At 33.9% G+C, this 23579-nt stretch overlaps 1 protein-coding gene across 1 annotated transcript in view; it reads right to left on the minus strand.

Moving 5' to 3' along the window:
- ADGRL3 (adhesion G protein-coupled receptor L3) overlaps positions 1-23579 on the minus strand; it is an 868464-nt gene that overhangs the window by 75281 nt on the left and 769604 nt on the right. The window contains exons 19-21 of the mRNA XM_049709340.1: positions 23221-23441; positions 12329-12395; positions 10938-11029 (exon numbers count right to left, since the gene is read on the minus strand). Of these exons, the coding sequence (XP_049565297.1) occupies positions 10938-11029; positions 12329-12395; positions 23221-23441 (380 nt within the window). The remainder of the gene's footprint in view (positions 1-10937; positions 11030-12328; positions 12396-23220; positions 23442-23579) is intronic.

Genomic DNA, 23579 nt, shown 5'->3' on the forward strand with positions numbered 1-23579 from the left:
CCGTTTTCATGAGACTTGATTGAATTTTCATTATGTCGCTATATCCACAGTAAACAATTAATAATAGACAATTAAACATGATTTTTTGGAAACTTTTTTCAGAGGTTAGAAATATAGAATGAGTTGCAGAAAAATGACATTTTAAGATTATTCTATTACTAATATGTTTATGGACATAATGTAGGGCAAGCAATTTTGAAGAAAAAATTGTTTATGAGTACTATATATTCATAATACCAACTTCAAAAATTCAGATTGCTGTGGTACAATAAAGAAACAAATATTTGGTCTTTGTCCTGGTTCCTAGTGCAGGGTTCCTAAAACCCTTGTAATCTTTGGAGTGGTAACGGTGTCTTTTGTATGCTTGTGAGATGATGGGGATGGGGGTGGTGCCTAGAGGTAATGGAAGACAGTAGTGGAGGCTAAGTAGCTCCTCAGTGGGAAGTGGTCTGAGAGAAACAAAGCCAAGATTAGAAGTTTGGAACTTTCAGTCCTGCTCTCACCTACAACCCCATGCCCAGGGAAGGGAGGTGGGTGGAGATTGAGTTTAACCACTAGTAGTCAATGATTTAATCAATCATGCCTTTGTAATGAAACCTCCACTAAAACTCCTAACAGATGTGGTTCAAGGAGCTTCTAGGTTTGGCAAACACTTTGAAGGGCTAGGAGGGTGGAGCCCAGAGACGCCATGGAATCTTAGTTCTCCACCTCTCCCCGTGCATTGCTTCCATTTGTTTTTTCCTAAGTTTTATCCTTTTTAATAAAGCTGCAGTTGTAAGTAGAGCAGTTTCCTGAGTTCTGTGATTTGTTCTAGTGAATTATTGAACCTGAGAGTTGGTCTTGTGAAGCCCTATATTTGTAGTTCTCCAGGCAGAAGTGTGGGTAGCCTGGGCATTCTGTTTGTGGCTGGCATTTGCAGTGGGGAGTCCTTAACTTGTGGGATCTGCTCTAATTCTATGAGTTAGTGTTAGAATTGAATTGAATTGCTGGAAATTTAGTTGGTGTTGGAGAATCAGCTGGTGTGTGTAAAAACAACATGAAACTGGTGTCAGAAGCGGTGTCAGAAAACACCACTCAAATCCATGAAAAAGAACATTTTAAAGTACACGCAATCTTGCCACTAAAAGGTGACCATTATTAACTTTTTAGTGCATTTCCATTTAGGTTTTTTTCTGCATATATAATCAGTCATTTATGAGGAATAAGAATGTTCATTTTATATCCCAAAAGGTATATTAGCACTCAGCTATCCTGTAAAGTATATTTGATAAAATTTTATAATATATATATAACTCTGTATTTTATTTTCAGGAAGATAGCTAACTAAAAGATTGTCTCAGGTATAAAAATGTGTATCTTATTATTTCTTGAAGGAAAAGGAATTTTGTTGCTTAAGTAACTTTTATTGATGATTAATCCTCTCCAAACTGTATGATCTATTGATTTTGTTTCTTAAATTAATGAAAAATACACATAAAAGTTACTAAATATGTTCAAAATATAAACTATTTTTACTTATCAACAAAGTATTTGGACATTTGCATTTTATATAAAGTATATAGGTTATATATAGTGTATGCATAGTACATAATATACATACATACACACATACCTACATATAGATATAGATTTTATAAGCAGAATATTAAATTTATAACAGTATATACATTAATATATATTAATGTAAAAGGGAAAATAGAGGATTAAAGAAATCTTATAACAACATTGTATTTTTCAAGATGATATAACTTTCTTTCCAAGTAGATGAATGTTTCTGAACACAATGAGTCGTTACTGCGTATGAGTCATGATAACTTATTGCATTACTTTAAAGGAAAGTATCTGCTGGTCAATAAGTTAACAGAACTCAGTCATAAAATTCATCATATAAAGGATGAACTGTTTTGCCTGTATTCCTTCTTACCTTCACCTGTACACTAGAGTCCATCTTCCCTTGCCTACTCAAATGCAGAAACCACACAATTTTCCCCTCTCTTGCCTGCATCAATTAATTGTCCATTCATACCAGATTAAAAGGAAGAGGCTGTAATCTCTATCATGCTTAAAAACTAACCAATCAACAAGACAAAACAAAAAAATGCCCTTGATCCAACATTTCTCGCCAGCTACTATATTTCTTAGCTCTTATTTACAGAAAAAGATCTGAAAAGAGATGTCTTTACATGTGGTTTTTAACTCCTCTCTTCCCATCTGCCTCCAAACCATTTTAATAAGGCTTCATCCAACAACTTTTGTCAAAGACACAAGAACCTCCAAGTTGCTAAATCCAGTGGTCAAGTGTAAGTCCCCATCCTAATTGAAATGCTTCATTGCCTAGCTTCCAGGATTTCTAACTTTCTTCCTATCTCACTGGCTGCTCTTTCTAAATCTACTTTGTAGACTCTGCATTTCCAAGATCTCAAAAGTTAGAGTAACCCAGGGTTTCAGTCCTTGGTCTTCTCTTTTTATATGTCTACATCAATCCCTTTATTTTATCCAGTCACATGGGTTTAAAACAAAATCTACTGTGACCCGTTCTCCCAAGATTGTAGCCAGTACCCACACTCCTACATTTGAGGGGTGGCCAAGCAGTGGCTGTTTGTGGGAGAGACAGACACAAGTTGGATGTGCTGGTTGCAGTGTCCCCATGCCTGTGTGAGGCCCCACATGGTGTGGGATGGAAGTCGAGGTAGGAAGAGAAGGAAGATGGGTAGTGAGTCAATGGCCATATCCTGACATGGAACTCCAGGGAACTGAAGGATTCTAAATTCAATCCTGGCCTTCCAGGTGGTTTTCAAGGTATATCTGTTAGAGTAGGAGGTTAGGATATGTTTAATTTATCATTTTGTACTCTTGCCCTGAGCTCTGCAAATGTTGAAACTGGTCTGTTCCTGCCCATAGGGTTGAGCCAGTCCCCTCTGCCAGATCCCTGCTTTCCCAGACTCTCTTGCATTAAGAGGTGGTCATGTGATCTAGACATGTGATATGAGCAAGGAGCTTCTGGGAAATATCTTCCATCCTGACCATGAGAGAGAAAGGCATGAGAAAAGGCTTCTGAGGAAAGCATTCTTTTCTCCCTTCATTTTTGCTTTTGAACACAATTGCTAAAGGATATGATGATGGGAGCTGAAAGAGCCATCTTTGGACCACACGTTGACACTGTGAATGACAACAGCCAACATGCTAAGGATGATAAAAGATGGAAAGAGCTTAGGTACTTACTACCATTACCGAGCTATTAAACCAACTATGGAACCACCTACCTCTGGATTTTAGTTTCTGTAAATCATCAGTATCATTATGATTTAGGCCCTATACTGGTCAGCATTTGCTACTCATAACAAAGCTATCCTAACAGAAACATACAGTGACTAAGTGACAGAAACCAGTCTGGTTGGAAAATCACTATCTCAAGTTTTTGTCATCTCTGCATACCACCTTTACATTATTACTTTTTTTCCCCAAAATATCTCACTTTGCTTAATGTTTTAAAAGGAAATATATCATTTTCATAAATAAAAATACAGGATCATTTACCATTATTGAAAGTAATAAAGATATATAAAACAAAATCAATACTGAAAATAAATAAAACCTGAAAACCATTAAATGCAAAAATAAAATAAAATAAAATCTATATACCAATGAATCCAGATTTAAATCTTCAGCTTTCATTATTTCAACTGCCTACTCAGCATCTACACTGTAATGTTTAGTAAGTCTTTCAAAGTTATGCTGTTAACCACTTCCCCCAAAGCTCCTAATCTACCCCTAATGTGATTTTTTTCTACTGTTCCATATCTCAGCACCACAAGCCAAAACCCTTGGAATCACACTCCACTCCTTTCTCTTATAGTCTACGTAAAATAAATTAGCAATTCTGTAAGTTCTATCCTCAAAACATATCCAAAATTTTAGCACTTCTTGGTTATTAAATAAATTAATGAATAATTAAAGGACAAAAAATCATATCAAAGTTTATACATTAAAAATTAAATAAAATCTGTGAATAATATGGAATACAAATATTATTTAATTATAATTATTCTCAGATCTCTTCCACTCTTATAAAAGTTTAAGTGAATATTTGCTCTGAACTATTTGGGGGGAAAAACTACAGCCTTATTATGACTACTTATTTTAGATTAATTTTGCTGTTGTGTGTACGATTACTTCAGAAATTTTGGTTTCATAATACAATTCTGATTACCAACCTTTCCCAAAGCTGACTGCACATTTCATATAGGATACAAAGGAAATCTGACTCCAGCCACATATAAAGAACACAGGAGCTGCTAAATTTTACATTTTTCTCATAAAGAAGAATTATTTTTCCCTTAGGTAGTCTCTCATCCTTAGGCTGCAACTGACTGTCCTAATTCTGATATAAACCTAATTATTTTGGGGAAAAGTGAAAGAATTATTTGATCTCAAGGTATAACACGTAACAGTTCCAGTGTGCCTGTGACAGTCATCCTTCAAACTGTTTTTTTCTCAAGTGTCAGCTCCCAGAGTATGAAGTATGCCAAATACAGTGATACATAAAACACCTGGTTCCTAGAAAGATCACATAGGGATTTGAATACATTTTAAAGAGAAAGCCTCAAAACAGAGACTAACACTTTTAACATTTCAGAAAAGTTAAAACTACAGCGTAAAACGCATAATACAATGAGATTGGCAACAATACTTGGCGAATGTACAGCTTTGTGAGCCAGTGGCTACAGTTCATTTTCCATAGAAGTGATTGTTAGATGCTTGTTAATTGAAATTAAGTTAATCAGCAAAGGAGTAACTAAAGTAATACCTAACTTATTTGAAGCGACTCTAGTGGTGTCAACAATACACAGGGCTCCAAACAGTGCTGTTTAGATTGTATTACTTTTCAAATACACCTGGATCATTTATGATAATGTTATGGCACATTTCCAGTGATATTTAACCACAGAACAAGGAAATGGAGGAAAGGTGGGGAAAATGAGATAACAGATGATATTCCTTTCAGAATTTCTTAAAAAGTATTTTATAACAATGAATAAAATAAATCAATTATTAGTTCTGACTCAAGAACTAAAGTGTTCAATGTGTGTGTGTGTGTTGAAAAGTATATTTGATTAAAAAGGTTTGGAAAAAAACACATCTTCAGTATAGTGTGTTGGCCCTGGAATCTTTTTATAAGACGTGACAGTTTTAAAACACATCTCTAAATATTTAGAAATATTTTAAAATAATTAGAAATTTGTGATGTTTTCATTTAAATTGAGTAGTTTTGGTGGTGGAAGGTAAACAACGAATAAAGTCAAGTGAGTAGAGACATAACTTTTTTTTTAAAAGTCGGCATGGACGATATAAACTATACTGAGCTTCCTGTTTAAAAACCCAAAACAATATTTCAACCTTTTTACATCACTAGCTAATATTTTAAGAAGAATGAGAAAGTACTATAAATATTTTCCTCAAAACTCATCCAGAAAACATTGAAGTGGATGAATATTTTTATTAAGTATAATTCAGAACTAGGTTTACTGTTCTCATAAAGGATCAAACTCTTTAAGATATTGCTCTGACTACGGTATCAAAATGTTACCATTTTGAAAAGCAGGCCATATATAATTCCATCTTAATATATTAATATAAAGGAGAAAAATTAAAGCATTGACAATTTTTTGTGATGTTGTTGCATTTTTCAGGATTATATCATTCTGCTTTTTCACCTTCAATTTTTTAGAACCCTACCACATTTAACTCCATGAAGTACTAATGTAATACTAGTCAAGCTAAATTACTTAACTGTTTCTACCAATATCTGGAAACACAGTACAAAGCAAAAGTTACCTTCTTAAGGAATAAATAAGTTATTATGGATACTGGTAAGGCAAAACATTTTTCTATTCATCCCTGAAGCTACTCAGAAGCCTTCTTAGATTTCATTATGTATGGCAGGTGCCCAAGTTCACTGAGACACTTCTTTTTTTTAATTTAGAGCTAACTACAGAATTTCCTATTTATTAATCAAATGAGCATTTCACTCCTAGAGCCAATTCTTTCATAATAGGATAACTTTGGCTTAAGAAAAAAAAAAGGATCATAACAGGCAAATTCTTTATGACACTACATAAGAAACAAAGCCAGTCAAATTCTAATGAGATTTTGATAAGAGGTTGAGCAAATTTCACTAAGGAAAACACAGAGAACCAAAGGCAGCAATATATTTCCATGTAGAGTGGTTAAAAATAATCAAACCATACTGTATGAATACTGAATTATGAGCTGTATGCTATACATATATGATTATATTTAATTATAGCAAAACTCTACAAAGTAGAATCAATTATTCCCAATTCTGAGGAGATACTGAGACTGAGAGCCATGATGTAACTTGCAAGATCATATAACCATCACAGGACTGAACTGAAATCCAAATTGAAACTGTGTATGACACGATTTTTTGCTCCTCTTTAGCACTACACCTTCCTTTAGCAATTAGAGCACAGGGAGGAAAGAAGGAAAGTGAAAGGTGTTTCTTTAAAAGATCTGACATTGTGTTTGCCAGCCCATCACTCATGTAAAACCCAAGTTAAGGGGAGATACCAGAAATTGGAAAACTGGGCTAGGTCAAAATCAGAATCTTGGATGCAGAAGTCTGTCCCTGGAAAAGGGCAAAGGGTCAGACATAGGAAAGGGAAGCTTAGTAGATTCCTTGTCTCTCCATACGGGCACCAATTTTCTTTCTTAGCCCTAAAAGCTTCTATTATTTCTTTTAATTCTGCAAAGTACTTGTGATGCTGTTAAATATTTTTTCAACAAGAGAAGTAGTTGATAACTACAGAAATGATCAATTTTTATTTCTAAGTTAAATGTCAAGCGTGCTATAAATGCTCCTCAAGAATTAAAGTTCTGTCATAATACTACAGCGATACTATAAATTAATTTTGTACTGATAATTCATTAACTGTTTTATTTATATTTATATTATTTTTTAAGAACTAGATTATATTTTTGCTATGATTACTGTAAGCTCCAATTTCAACTTGTTTGAAATTAAATCAGAAAATTCAAATGACTGGAATTACTTTTTTCCTCCAAATATAATTACCTATTTTAATGAAAAGAAGACAAAGGACAAGTAAGCAAACAGCAAACCGAAATGCATTATTTAGTTTTAAGTACTTTTGTAGTTAAATCTGAGACTTGGAGTACTTCATTTCCTCTGTAATCACGTTAACTATAGGAATTTACTCTATTATTATTTTTTCCCAGAGTATATCATTAATATAGTAATGAGCCAACGAAATGAATGTTTTATACTAATATCAAAAGGTGTTTATTATGATGACTGTGAAGTAAATTTAAAATATAATTAAATAATTTAAAAATAATAATTAAATTAATTAGAGTAAATTAGAGTTAGCCATGCAGTGTTAGGGAAAAGAAAATCTGTAGAGTAGCAGCAGATAAGACCTGAAGCACAAGTGATTACACCCAGAATGGCCAGAGGGTGACATGGCTTAAAAAGGGACAACTAGACCAGGAAGGCTAAGTAGGCCATGGTAGGAAGTCTGGACTTTAGTGTAAGAGTAACTGGAAATCACTGAAGAGTTTTACCCAAGAGAGTTGCATAATCAGATTTAAACTTTTCAAGAGATCACTCTAGCTAATGAAGGTAGGAGCAAGAATCAGTATGGGGAAAACTGTCAGGAGACCACTGAAGCAGCTTTGCAGAAGTTCATGGTGGCCAAAAAGGTAGTGAACATGGGGAGAAGCAAACACATTTTAGATAAAGAAGATATTTCTATGTGAAAGAATGTGTGTAATTAAAGTAACAAATATTTGATAAATGAATGGTTTTAGAAAGACACTGACCAGCAAAAGGCCTTATATGGTGAGTTTATTTTCTCAATAAACTGCCCAAGGTGGTGCATCTTATTCATCACTTTACAAAAAAACCCCCAAGAAAACATTATTAACTTTTATGCCCTTTCCCTGTACTAAAAAAAGAAGACATTGCAAATAAATGATGCTATGTCTTTAAAATACTCTCACATCACCCAATATCGCTTAAAAATTCATATTATACAGATCCTTATTTTTGTTAAAAACAAAAAGGATGCCAAATTTTGTGTTCTGCTTAAACCTTTCTTAAATTCTTTCCTTATCAATTATGCCCTGGTGATTTTTTTACAAGCACTTATTAAATAGTTAACATATTTTAAATGAAATAAAATGTCCTTCAGATTCTGGAAAGTTCTAAGGATTATTTTCTTGCGATCTCTCTCTTATTATCTCTCTCCTGCATGCTCTCATATCCTGTAGATGATCATTTTTCCTACTTTGTAGAGGAGAGTAGGCAGAAATCCCTCAATTTACTGCTCTACCCTGGTTCCACCACATATCTATTATTTATTTTATCTAGTCTGAGTAGAAAAGGCTCCTCCTAGCTGGCTTCTGTTATCTCAGTAGAAAAGTGTCCTTCATGAAATTGAATGGAGTGGAATTACTCTCCCGCTATTCTGGATCTCCTTCCCTATAGTTCCTCAGGTCATGACTATAACACTGATTTCCTTTCCTCTATCTCTAACCACTTTTTTACTGGTTCCTTCCCATCAGCATATCCATATCCCATTTTTTTTTTTTTTTTAATGGTACGCAGGCCTCTCACTGCCGCGGCCTCTCCCCTTGCAGAGCACAGACTCCGGACGCGCAGGCCCAGCGGCCATGGCTCATGGGCCCAGCTGCTCCGTGGCACGTGGGATCCTCCCAGACCGGGGCACGAACCCGCGTCTCCCGCACCGGCAGATGGACTCCCAACCACTGCGCCACCAGGGAAGCCCTATATCCCTTTTTCCATCTTAAAACCACGCTCCATATTCTTTCTAATAGCTACTTAATTTCTCTCCTTGAGCCTTACTGATTTTTCCTTAAAAAGCATCATCAAAGGCTGATTACATACCTCTGTGCATTTGATGGCTGGGTATGTTTCATTATTATACCCATTTTAAAGAGGATAGGAAGCCTGAGCAAGGTTAAATAAACTTTCCAAAGGCTATAAACTATAAAGCAGTTTAGACAGAATTCAAATCAAGACAGTCTCATTTAAGGCTTTATTTTGCTTTGTAATATAAAGTTTGATGCCATCAATATCATTAAATGTATTTATTAGCTTTTGTGTGTTTGTTTTTCTAAATAGTAATATCACAGACATTCAACCCATATTACCTAAAGAAATACATACGAATAATGAGAATACAAATCTATCTTTTAAATATGTGACTGTACTAAGTACAAGGCCTTTTTGAAATTTTTAATCTGGTAAAAGCTGTTACATAAAAAAGTATTATTCACTTCTTTCTGATAGTACTTTAAAAGCATAACAAAAATGATAATAGAGTATTATATGCATTTTGTTTTATATTACACAATAATAGATATAAGGATGCAATTTATACTAAAGTGAGTAGAAGTATGATAAGATAAAGAAATTATATTTTATGTGCCTATTTAACAATCCAAATTCAATATTATCAGGAGCAAACGGTCCAAGGAACTAATACTGCATTTTAGAAGGGCAGTCTAGTCGTACATAATTCAACAGTATAATGACTCAACAAAGCAACATTAAGAAGTACAAAAGGCTATTACTCATAGCAGATAACTTCTAGTTTGCTCCATTACATTATTTTTTCTAATTCCTTAGCTACCTTTTCAACTAATGTAGACAGATGACCCCTTAAACAAAATTAAATACTAATGTCAATACACTTCTGTCACTACAGTCTTTAATGTATTACTTTAGTCTATAAACATTCATTGAGGGCCTACTATGGGCAAGGAACTATGTCAGGCACTGAATGTAGGAGGATGAAAAATGGGTGACATAGCTGCTATCTGAGGTAGTTCAAGGAGAATGTCAGTAGCACATGAAAGTCACAGGAGACCTCATGAAACTTCTGAAAGTGCATTCATTTAAATAAAAACATTTAACCAAGTTAACACATAGCACAGGCAAATCATATACAAATGCTACTTAATATAGAATATATATTAATGACTAAAGCACATGTTCACATTACTCTTTCTCAAGTGTCACAGCCTCTAAGGGAATAAGACAAAATTTTTGGTTACACTAAAGAACAATTTTTTTTCCCCAGAAAATGTAAATTGTCTTCTTTTTGTATATATGTAAAAGAAGTACTACTAGTGAGGAAAGGATTGTGGATATTTTCATATCTCCGCATGGTTCAGGTTTTTGAGGATAAAAAAGTAGAATTTGGGTTAAAGGATAAACCTTAGGAATTAAAAGATGATGGAATAGGTAGTGACAGTCTTATGGAGAGATTTACTTCCCAAGAGGTAAATGCTAACATTTCAAAGGGGGTACAACCTGGAGCCATATATATGTATACAATAGGATTTTACATTAGGGAGCTGAGGTCTCCTTTTCTCTCTCAGGAGGAGAGGAGGGCAGCTGTACAACAGCTCCTCTGCAAACACCCAGGTTAATAATTTCAGGGTTCCTCTCTTCTGGTGTAAAAATCCCCCTTTTGGTACTTGCAGGTGCCACCATCTCACTCTCTTCACACTGCTCTGAAGGGAGAGATGGTGTGTTGAGTACTGGTGTGGTTATAGCTCTAACAAAATAGTCTGCCCAGACACAGCAACTTTGTTTCCTGGACAAAATAAATAAATGCATCTAATAAAAACTTATCATACTGTAAATAAGAATTTAGGGGGAAAAGTTTCTTTGAAGACAGAACTTCACTATACTTAGTTTCAGGCAGATCAAGTCACCTCAACAGTCAATAAATGATCTTATTCAGCAAAGACAACACACTGATCTTTATAATTTTGCCATAAGATTTCAATACAATGAAAAGTAGGGATAGTTTAGTGTATCAAAGTAAGGTAGACTAAAGAAAAGAAAAAGAAAAATCACTTACTTGATATTATCAAGACAGCCCGATTCAGGTTTCAGAATGGCAGTGTGATGAAACATTTTATATAAAGCAATCCCAAGGAAGATTACATTAAGCTGGAATGTAAAAGGTACTGTTATATTGCATAACTGGAGTAGAAAAAAAGTAAGTGTATTCTCTATGACAGATGAGTTGTTCTGGGAAATTAGCTCTACTACACTTATAAAGGAATTGGATCATAGATGACTGCCTAGTATTTTAGTAAAAGCAAGAGGCCAGTTTGGGAACTCGGGATACCAATGAGTTACAAAGCACTGCTATGCCAAATACACACACATACAAAATCAGCAGCAGTTGGAATGATGATATGGAAACTGCAAGACAAAGCCAAGTCAAGTATATATATATTTTTTTCAAGTATATATTTTTTAAAAAGACAGTAATTATTCCAGGTATGTTACTATATCTACCCTTTAAACATGGCCCTTAATTTACTGTTCAAGTGCTACATTACAAAACATAAATACAAAAATCATAATATTTTTGAATAGCTAGGTCAAAAGGATTATAAAATGCTGGTTAAATTTTGATGCTACAACAAATTAGGATTAAAGTAGGGGGAACCCCCACTGACATTGTTATATCACTGGACCAAGAGAGAACATATGATTTGAAACAAAACAAAATAAAAGCTCCAGTGTACATTTCAAATATCACACATATGTAAACTGTATAGAAAAGCACATGTTGAATTGCCCTTGTCACCTGCTTCGTTTATATATTCCAGAACTTGGGGCTATTTTGTATTTTAAAATGGTAAGTATATAAATAATATACTACCAATAGTATCTCAATTAGGATAAATAATGCATATTTGAAATCAAGATATTATGCATTTAAAAATAAAAAAAAGAAAGTATGATTCCAGAATGTTTACCTAACTTACTTATCATTCTCAAGTGAAATCCTCTTAAATTTTAAAGCTTTTGAGATTTATATAAAAACAAAACTGGAAGGAACAGGAAGGTTATTTTGCCACATTTCCAATTTCTGTTTCCATTCATAATTCAAATTATCCAAATGAAAAAGAAAGAAAATGTACTCTTTGTCAAACAAAGTCATCACTGTTTAAAACCTATAAAACGAAATGGATTATGCTAGATCAGGCCCCTGAGGAGCCACAGTACTGCATAAGCTCTTGCAAATGCATGTTTTCTTCTCCCAAGGGTTTTGATTAAGTATTTTACAATATAAAAGTAGACTATAATGAGTGTTTAATTGCTTGAGTTATATAGGGTCAAATAAGTACATGCTTTCCCAAAATTACTCTATGTAAATTAAAGATAGACAGCACAAGGATAGTGAAAGTTTTATTTCTTGACCTGGGAAACACATAGTTAATTAGGAGTTCTTACCATAATTATCAAGGTCGCTGGTCCTATAAAACTCCAAATGAAGTAGGTGTCAAGTCGGAGCCAACATCTGCAATGAAACAGAAGGAAGAGAAGGCATTCAAGGACTGGATATGGGACATACATCAAGAGTGAGCGAGTGACAGAGAAGAATGTGAGCTGCAAAGCATTCCACTGGGAGACAGGAAATATTACATTGCTTGTTCATTTAAATGCTGAATTATGTGCCCAATTTCTGACAGCACTATTGATGGAGTAAGATAATCACCCCTAGAGGAAGCAGGAAAAAAATGGCACTGGGCCTATTTGCTAGGGCCTTTTGTGTCTGTCATAGAAACCTTAAAAAAAAGAAAAAGAAAGAAAGAAAAAGCCATACATATAGCCATTAAATCGAGTAGCTTTAAGCTATCTTTTTCTCTCCAATTATGGTGCTACATAACCTGTCTATCAGCTGTCAGGTAAAGTGACATTTTCCTGTCAAGAAGATCTGAGGAAATTCAGGACAAAGAAGAAATAAATTTGGTATCAGAAAACTGAAGTTTAATTAGGTTGGGCAGCCAACCTTTGAGAGTTCTTAAGTCTTAAAAAGTGCATTGTTACTGCTAGTGCTTCTGGGGTTGCAAATTATCCTTAGCATCCCATGAAGTTGATTCATGACCCAAAAGTAAATTATTAATCACTTAATTTCAGTTACATTTAATACTCCCTCAATTCTTAAAGCCTCTGGGAAATTACATTTTCATTCTTCAGGATGACAGGGAGACAAAATGGAAGTGACTAGTTATGAGAAAGATTAATGTAAATTTTGAACAAATTACATTTGATGTTAAAAATCATATCTTGAATTATTTGCCATTTGGCTATATTTGAGGCATAATTAAAAAAGAAAACATCTCCAGTGGAAAACAGTCGAGTGCTTTGCTAAGTGGTCTAAAAGAGCAAATCCAAAGTATGTAAATATTTCTGATTATTATGTAACTGTTACTTAAACCTCAGCAATAAAGGAATACCAGAAAAGCTATGTAGAAAGAACTTTATATATGTCAATACAGGAATAAATAAATAAAATGTTCCCTATTCATATGATGAAATGTTATAAAATAGTCAAGAGGGAGGAAGTAGATCTTTATATGTCAATAGAATAGACCACAGTAACAAAGTTTAGTGAAAAAGTAAAGTGAAGAATCTATACATCTTTGAACTATAATACACATATTTTTGACAGATACATATATGTATGCAATTTTTTTAATGAAATGGGAAAAATCATCAAACTCAGATTAGTGATTGCCTCTCATATGTGAGTACAGAGGGCCAGAAGCAGATGAAAGAGGCTTTAGCCATGTGCTTTATTTTAGTAATTACTGAAAGCTATGTGCCAAAATACTAATAGTTTTAACATTTGAGTGATAGAGGCAGTGATGCTTATTATGTTTTTTTTTTTTACTTTTATGTAACTTGAGTTTTTTTGGAAAAGGTTAGAAGCTAGATTTTTAAGTAAAGAAATAACCAAATGCCCTGAAAAAAAGTGATTTCAAAACAAGAAAATCTGGCCTTATTCTATTAAGTTAAATATATGTAAACTAATTTCAACTGGAGTATAATATTTGCAGTCCAATAAGAAACTGACTACAAGTTCATATTTTTTACATAGACATATAATTTCTCTTTATTCAAAATAAACATAATAATCCAATTTGAAAAAATGTTATTAGGGAGGCAATCAATACTTAAACTATTAACCATTAGTTTGTTTGAGTAATTGGTTATCTTTTTGTTGTGCTGTTGTTCAAAAAATTTGGTCATGGAAAATAAGAGTGTGGTATTGCCAATAAGGAGAAACAAACCAGAGAACACAAAGGTTGAAATATGAACATTGTCTTCATTCTGACCAGAGGCTAGTTTGTTACCGCCCTAATAACAAAGGAGTGTGTGTGTGTTGCGCAGAGACCAGAGAAGGGGAAATATTTGTGGGTCTCTCTGCGTCCTCAACAAAGACCACATTTTCCCTCAAGATAAGGACAATAAAGGACAAATCATGGACACATTCCCAAATTAAAACATACAAAAGCATACACATACACACAAACACATACACCAGAGTCCAAGAATGTTGCTGAAATTGTAACAGCATGATATACTAATAATACATTTAAGAATGACTGTTAATAGTACAGTCCCTGTTCTTCTGTAGGTCAGACGAGTTTTAGAGAGCTAATGTGAGAACCAAAACACATTTTCAGCAAGCTGTTTTCAAAGGAAAATGTATTTCAAGAATTTATGAAAACTGTTATTCTACAGGTTAATGACTTCTTAGACAAACAATTTTAACTACAATATTACAGAATGTCTTGGATAAAGTAGAGAATTTAAAAAATTTACATAATTTCACCAAATGTGTTGTTAAAATAAAATAATGTCATTAAATTTTAGCCTTACAAAACTTCTATACTTTTCGAAAAAGGTCTTTGTTTTGCAAATGCTTTATTTGGAAATAAATGTGCCTTTGGCATAGTGATCTCTAAATGTAGAAGTGAAATTACTTTAGAAGTTATTTTTTCTGTAAGAAAATTCTTCAATATCTATTCGGTACAACAGATTTCAATTCTCTGAGGAACTGAACAGTGAAAGAGGCGATATGAAACACTTAACATGTATTAAATAAATCCTCTCTCCTTGATGGCTGCCTGGGCTTGACTACCTTCTGGACCACAGTGGCAAGAATCCCTTTTCTAATTCAATTGCCATATGGCCATACCTGCTGTTTTTGGCCGCATGCTGGCTTTCTCAAAACTTTCTGTATTTCCTCTTTCCCATTAACTACCTTAAAAGTTTGTGTGATTTGTGCCCTGAGTTTCCTGTGCCAATGTTGAAAGAATTCACCCTGGCTTTAAGGTGAGGGAGAGTACAGACCAGAAACCATGGGGAATTGTTTCCAGCATCCCCCGTGGATACCAAAATCCATGGATGCTCAGCTGCCTTACAGCTGGCCCTCCATATCCATTCATGCTGAATGCATGGATCCGGAGGGCCGACGGTATTATGCGTGTGTTTTTACATGCCTGGGCACATACATCCTACCTCATAGTATTCTCTAAGTCTAGGCCATTCAATGTCACTTAGATACAATGCAAAACCACTGATTAAGGGGAAACAAATGCTATAAAGGAACAGCTTATTGTACTAAACATAATAAAGTCCAACTTGCAAATGGCCAGATAGACCTGCCATTGAAAAATACAATTTATCTGACAATTGCCTTTATCCACTAAGCATCATTTAATTTGTGAAATCATTAATTTTAATAGGCTACTTTTGTTTAATTTTTAACATATATCAATTCTTTTTTTTAAATGAACTTCTGTCATATACATAAAATCTATAAATTATGTTTATATCAGTACTGTAATAAAAGAGATAACCCGCTGTTGAAAGAGCAAATGCATTCTGATGACACTACATGCTTATTTGAATCAAGACTGAAAAATCTTACAAGACCAGATACATTCTGGAATTCAAAGGAGAACTCGTCACATACCATAAACCTTTACTTTTTCTCCCATTTACCTATACAAAGATGTCACTGAAATTCTTTTTGTAGCAATTTTTAAAAAATTATAAAATCAGCATATATTGCCATATATTTGATAAAGTCTTACTACATTAATTCAGGTTTATTGGTTTAATACTCTAAACAACTGATACTAATCTGCATGGATAAATTATTATGCTCTTCCAGAATTATTTTCTTCCAAAATATAAGAAACATCACTGCAAATTAAATAATAATAAAGGTGTTGAAATCTGGATCAGTCTCCTGTAAAAATGTTAATTACCAATTAAGCAAGTACTACCTTTAGGTTTACTCAGAAAACGGAAAAATAAAACAATGAAATAAATTAATTTCTCAAAACAGGACAACAGAAAACCATACTTCTAAAGCTAATTCTCTTCTCCTACTAAAATACTCCTCACCATTTTTCTATCATCAGTCATTTAAAAAAGGCATGGCTCTGTATTCTAAAAAGTAGTAAGACCAATTGCCCAACATATATAAATGTCACCTAAAACATATGTTTTATAATGTTTTTAGGTACCAGTAACACTACCAGAGTGTAGTTCCTTATTCAAAGTTAGTTTAACATTGTTCCATTAAGATGCCTTGGGATATTGTATTTTTTTGCCTGTTTAATTCACTCTTATCAAAGCGGACATCTGACCATTAACCAATTCTTTGAAGTAATGTAAATTAACAATGATATTTGCTTCATTTTCTACAGGACCTAAATCACAGACTAAACTATCCTTGTTGAGTATTAAATGTAACCAGTAAACAATCTTTGTGACTGATAGACCATGAAATTTATAGGGTTTAATTATATCAGGTTGTTTATGAGAGTTTGTAAACTACACATTCTTCTTTTCTCTGTAGCATATGCAGATCTTTCTATATTTGTACTACAAATATCTGGCAAGATTGAGAGAAAAAAGAAGGAATAAAGAGAATTGGGGCAAGAAAGAAGGAAGAGAAGAGGAAAAGGGACAGATACACACTTCAAGCATAATAACTCTAGTTCTAAGCTTACTGCATAATACATCTGTTAAGGGTTTTAAAATGACATTTGTATCACAGCACACTCATGCATCTAATATTGAAATACTTTGTGAGCAAGTGCATGAACTGGAAAAAAGATTGGCAGAGTAATGCAGGAATGGAGTGTGATCACTGGTACTCAAGACTGGCATTTGTGGTTTAGCTACAATTTTGAATTTTAGAACACAAAACTAGATCTCATACATCAAATATAGGTTAGGTTGTCTTCATGCACCCAATATGTTTTTTTTTTTTTTTCTTTGGCCGTGCCACATGGCTTACGGGATCTTAGTTCATTGACCACGGATTGGACCTGGGCCCTCAGCAGTGAGAGCATGGAGTCCTAACCACTGGACCACCAGGGAATTCCCCCCAGTGTGTTTTTAAAAAATAAGTGTTTCATTATTTCTTCAGCAAAATACATCCTATAAGTTTATGGTGGACTACAAAGGTAAGAAAAGTGCTGTGTTATAATTTATTAATATTAAATGTTGGAATAATTCCCATGTTGCTTGAAATAATAGGAGGCAGTAGCATAAGAATTGTAATCACTACTCTTATAAATGGATGCTTTTAATATAATTTATTTTATAATTAAAACAATGTTGCTAATCATGAAGTTTGTATTCCTTCATTTTCATCAGCTAAATAATAGTACCAGTAATAATAATAGTTATAATTTAATAAATGCTTATACATGCCAAACATTTTACATGCATGTATACTTAAATATATATACATATATATGCACACACATACATATACATATGTATTTACTCATACACACACAGTTTAAAATATTGCAGTAGTTTTGCAAGGTACTTATATAATAACCACCACGTTACAGATTAGAAAGTCAAACTGACTTGCCCACAGCCACATGGCTAATAATTAGTTGAGCCTGAATTTTGTTCTAGTCTACCTGACTCCAAAGTCCCTGAACCTAATATGTGTTTCTCAAAAAGAATGAACATGCAAGTTATAAAATAAATAAAAGCTATAGTTTTGTTGACAATGATAAATTCTCAATGAGTAGATGAGAAATTTATATGCTGTACATAAAGCACAGATTGTTGAAATATGTCCCAAGTAAAAATATTAGATCTTTCCAAATATAAGGTGATCTCTTGATAAGTTAGTAAAAATTTTAGTATTTTTAAACAGCTTTATTGCAGTATAATTTATATACTCTGAATCATCCATTTAATGTATATAATTCAATGCTTTTAGTATATTTGAAAGTTGGGAAATTATCACTGTAATCTAATTTTAGAATATTTTCATGGCACCAGAATGAAAACTTGTACCTATCTACAGCCACCTTCCATTGTCTCTACCAAATTCACTCCCTTGGTATGGTAATGGCTTCCCTACCCTCTCCCCAGTCCTAGTAACCACTATACTTTTTGTCTCTAAGAATTTGTCTATTCTAGACATTTAGTACAAATGGGATCATACATGTGTAGTCTTTTGTGACTGGATTATTTCATTTAACATAATGTTTTCAAATTGTGTTCATTTTGTAGCATGTATCAATACTTCATTTTTATTTCCAAGTAATATTCTATCATACGGATATACCACATTTTGTTTATCTTCTCTTCAACTGATGGATATGGGGGTTTCCACTTTTTTGGCTAATATGAATAATGTTGCTATGAATATTCATGTGAAAGTTTTTGAATGAGCCTATGTTTTCATTTTTTCTTGGGTAAATCCCTAGGAGTGGAATTGCTAGGTCATTCGATATCTAATGTTAGCATTTTGAAGATCTGTCAAACTCTTTTCCAAAGTAGTTAGCTGCACCATTTTACATTGTCACCAGAAATATATGAGGATTCTGATTTTTCCACATCCTCACCAATATGTGTCATTAGCTGTCTTTTTGATTGTAACCTTCTAGAGGGTGAAATTATGATAAAAGGTAATCTCTAGATGTGGAAGTTATTATATATACTTCTTTGGTTCCAGTAAGAACTTAAATTCCATATTTGACTTCAATTATATTTTCTAAATAACAGGACAGCAGTCCTGATGTTCTCTTATATAGGCTCTGGAAGGGATAACTACTTAACCAAAAAAATTATGCTCAACCCCAAATTCTTATATACGGTGATAATCTTATGCCAGTCATAGGGTTCCTGGGTGATGAAATGATGATACAATAAGCCCTCAGTCTCTGATATACATACACATAAGATGTGCTCTTGGCTTTAACAACAGAACATATAACATACAGAGCATTCCCCATACACATATTGAATGACTATCTTGATATATGTCAATGATAAATACTTCTTAATTATCTGTACTATTTCTCACTGGCCAACCTAAAGTCAAACGTGTCTGGTGATAAATATTTAGTAAGGTAAATGCTTCATGTCAACACAATGTTACAAGTAGGAATATTTTACATATAATAACATGCTTAGAGAAATATTTCAGATGAATATATAATGTTCTATGAGTAGGATGAGGTGCTTAGGCATTGCAAAATCTATTGAATAAAACTACGCATATAACTTTCAGATACTATCAAGTTTAATGTTCCTTGGCTCGGCTCCTTCTTGGATAATAATATAACCTAGTATTTTAAAAATCAATAATCACTCTTCTACCCAAATGATTATGCTGGTTAGAGAATGAAGTGGCAATAAAGAAATTGGGGGGCTTTTAACTAGCAGAGGAGAGACTACTCCTTTAGGAGCTGTTGTTAAGCTAGTGAGCTAAGAAGACAAACCTAAGACTTAACAGATGATTTATAATAATTTTCAGATCATAAAATTGATTTCAATTATTTTTAAAAGCTCAGTTATGCTTTTAGAACTCAAGGATGTTCTTTCTGGTCCATTATAAATGTTCATGACCTGATCAACATCTTTCAGAAAACTTTTACCAATTTTTGAGCCCACATTTTAATTTCTGGGTTATTCTCTGAGTTTCACTCCTTCCCAGCACCCTCCCTTCTCCTCTTCTTGGAACCTACTTCCAGTCCTTTTCCAATCTACCCATGACTTTAACTACTGCTTTTTCTGTCATAAAGTTAGATAATATGTATAATCTAACTTATTAGTTAGATTATATGTATAGATGATAGTTACCTCTATCTGTATCAAAATAACATTTATTTAACCTACAAAAACAATTCTGTCTCTAATTTTATCTCCTACCATTGATACGATTCTCTACTTTTTAGAAATGTAAGCTATTATTATTATTAAAGGTTTCAGAAATAAAACCTCATTGTTATTATAATAAAATACATTAAGAGGAGAGAAAAGAAAGAGAAATTTGTATTTAGATTACTGTAATATGTATTCAATGGTTTTAGTCTTGATGTAATCCAAGTGGTTGAGACTAAGAAGTAAAAATGTAATAATAACAAAATTCCAAAAATAAGTAAAATAGACTTCTGAGAAATACAAATTTACTGTATTAAGCTTAATAAGAATTTACAGAAAATGAGTGACAACATGTCTCTGAATTCTGGCTAATTCCAGTTTATTTATGACTGTAGACTTTACGTATTTGTATTTAAAAAAATCAATGTAGCACATAAGAAGGTAACACTGGCAAAAACAAGCAAACAAACCAAAAAGCCCCCAAATGTGATGAGCAGGAAGTAGGAAATGCCACTTGAAATAAAAGAAATAAACAATAGTAACAGAAACCAGAAAACAAAAACAGATTTAATAATAAGGAACAAAATACATAATTCTATATGCAGAAATCCTTCCAGTGTATAAAAATTCATTGCTTATATTTTTATTTGAGACAATATCTTGATTAAACTCCTGACAGAAACATGATCTCTTCCTTTCAGCTTATCAAGTAAATACAAATGACTGAATAATGTTTCTTTTTCAACACCTGCTTCCTCAATGGGCAAAACAGCACTCTATAGATGTTGAGTTGGATGAATTCCCAAAGGAAGAAGTTAAATCTTTTTTCCATGTATTTTGAAGTTTTGTCTCTCTGGACAATTTATTGAAAATGCACAAATGAGACACTAAATGCTCTATGCCCACCTGTGAAAGAATTTTAGTGCAATTTTCCCTATCCTTTTCTATCCCTCTTTCATTTACCATTTATTTTATCTGTATCTGTTTTGCTTCTCTTTGTGTTGGGAAAAATCATAATGGTGAAACTGAACTATTATTAAGGCTTGTTTTAAATCAATGCCTGGGAAAAAAATTAGCCTCCTTTCTCACAAAGTGATAATGTCAGTAAATGAGATCTTCCAGTTATGGTGCAGGAAATTAAAGCAATGATGGCCGAAACTTTAAAAAAATCACAAGAGACTACATAGTATTGATTCTAAGAAAAGATAGATTCCTGCTATCCAGAAAATGACCTCTCTTTCAAAATAAATGACTAAAACATAAAGCAAACAAGTTGTCAGTTCAGTAATAGGAAAATTTGCAAATATCTAAAGAGAAAAAACAACAGGAAACAAAAATAAAAGCAAGTCAAGAACTGCAAGAGAGCAAAATTGAACTATATAAGGACAATATTTATAGTATAGGTCACAAATAACAATATCAGTCAATTTAATACATTAGAGAGAAAATGCATTAATTAAAATGTAAAATCCTATGATCTAAGGCCAGTAACTGCTAATGGGCTTCTTTTAGAGGGGATAAAAATATTCTAAAATTAGATAGTGGTGATGGATGCCTAAATTGAATGTACTAAAAACAACTGTATTGTATTCTTTAAAAGAGTGAATTTTATGGTATGCAAATTATATCAATAAAGGTGTTTTTTATTAAATTCTATGATCTAATCCCCCTCCCCTAAAATGTCTTTAGGAGCAAATACAGGCAATATTTTTACCTAATCCTAATCTGGTCCATGATTGCCACTGGGATACACAAAATGACCTCAGATTCGACCACAATTCACAAATGTTAGATTAAAAAATAATTACTATTAGTTACATTTAGACAAATTGTTTTATGTAGCTTGTCACTGTACTCAAGAAAAAAATTCAACAGAAGCGAGATGGTCTTCTTTTTTGTTTGTTTGTTTGCGGTACGCGGGCCTCTCACTGTTGTGGCCTCTCCCGTTGCGGAGCACAGGCTCCGGACGCGCAGGCTCAGCAGCCATGGCTCACGGGCCTAGCCGCTCCGCGGCATGTGGGATCTTCTTGGACCGGAGCACGAACCCGTGTCCCCTGCATCAGCAGGCAGACTCTTAACCACTGCGCCACCAGGGAAGCCCAAGATGGTCTTCTTTTAATCGTATTGTTGGTGCTTCTACACCAACGTATATTCTATTTTAACTATGCTCCCTATAACTCTGGAGTCCTCTTTTGGTTCCCTCCTTCTGAATCTTCTCTTCTGGGAAACGAGCTGCTTTATTGCCAGCATATTCAGGCTGCTGACTGCTGGTGAAAAGTCATGAAATTTGGCTTACTAACTTCTGTACAATTGATGTTGTCTAACCTCATCTGAGCCTACACTACTGCTTGGAAATCGTTTTATTAATATCTAATTGGCTCCTTAACACATTTTCCATAGTGCTCATTTCAGAGCTTTTCAAATCTGTCCTCTCAGTGTAACCTCACCTATTCACTCAAAAATCAGCATCTCCTATTTGATGGAAAAATTCCTCCACTTCCAAATTTATCTTTTCTGTTATTTCCTTCACACCTCAGAAGACAGGGGTCATCTGACTATTTCAAAAACATCCTAGTTTTAGTGGAAATAAGCCTGACTTATTTCATCACATTTCTGCCACTATCTACCTCCATCACCATGGACAAGGCAATTAATTTATCTGGTTCTTGATTTTTTTTCATCTATAAAAATAATGCCTTGGGGCTTCCCTGGTGGTGCCGTGGTTGACAGTCCGCCTGCCGATGCAGGGGACACGGGTTCGTGCCCCGGTCCGGGAAGATCCCACATGCCGCGGAGCGGCTGGGCCCGTGAGCCATGGCCGCTGAGCCTGCGCGTCCGGAGCCTCTGCTCCGCAATGGGAGAGGCCACAACAGTGAGAGGCCCGGGTACCGCAAAAAAAAAAAATAAATAAAATAATAATAATAATAATACCTTGGACTAGGTGAATTCTAAGGCCACTTTCAGTACTAAATCAACATTTTTCTCATCTTATGTCTAATCTTATGTCTTTCTATCCCCCTAGGACCTTTTCTTTTCATTCAGCCTATATATATATTTAATACAAATGAGGCATAGAGAGATTAGTAGGAGATTAGTAGAGTAGCTTCTGAGAAAATGCAAAGTTTCAATTTCAACTAGATTTTAAAAGAGGAAAAAAAGGAAAGAAAATGTAAACTCACACTTTATCTGTTCCATAACTCCTATAGTCTACTGCAGCTGACACAGCCACAATGAGCGCAGGCATCCCATAGCCGACCAGGTAAAAGTATTTCCTTCGTGAATGTTCACTCTCAAAAACCTCCACCAGCATGATATAGAGCTGCACTCCCTCCAGGAACATCCATGTGAAGGCAGCCAAGAAGAAGAAATGTAAGAGAGCAGCAAAAACGGCACAGGCAATCTAGGGAAAGGAACAAATGAGTCAGTCAAATAACTACCAAATGAAATACCAACTGCCATAAAATTAAAATAAATATTTATCAAGACTGCAATAATAAGATAGGTCTGCAAAAAAATAATTGAGACAAGATTCTTAAAA

The sequence above is a fragment of the Orcinus orca genome, chromosome 4 (genome assembly GCF_937001465.1).
Source record: "Orcinus orca chromosome 4, mOrcOrc1.1, whole genome shotgun sequence".
Taxonomy (NCBI): domain Eukaryota; kingdom Metazoa; phylum Chordata; class Mammalia; order Artiodactyla; family Delphinidae; genus Orcinus; species Orcinus orca.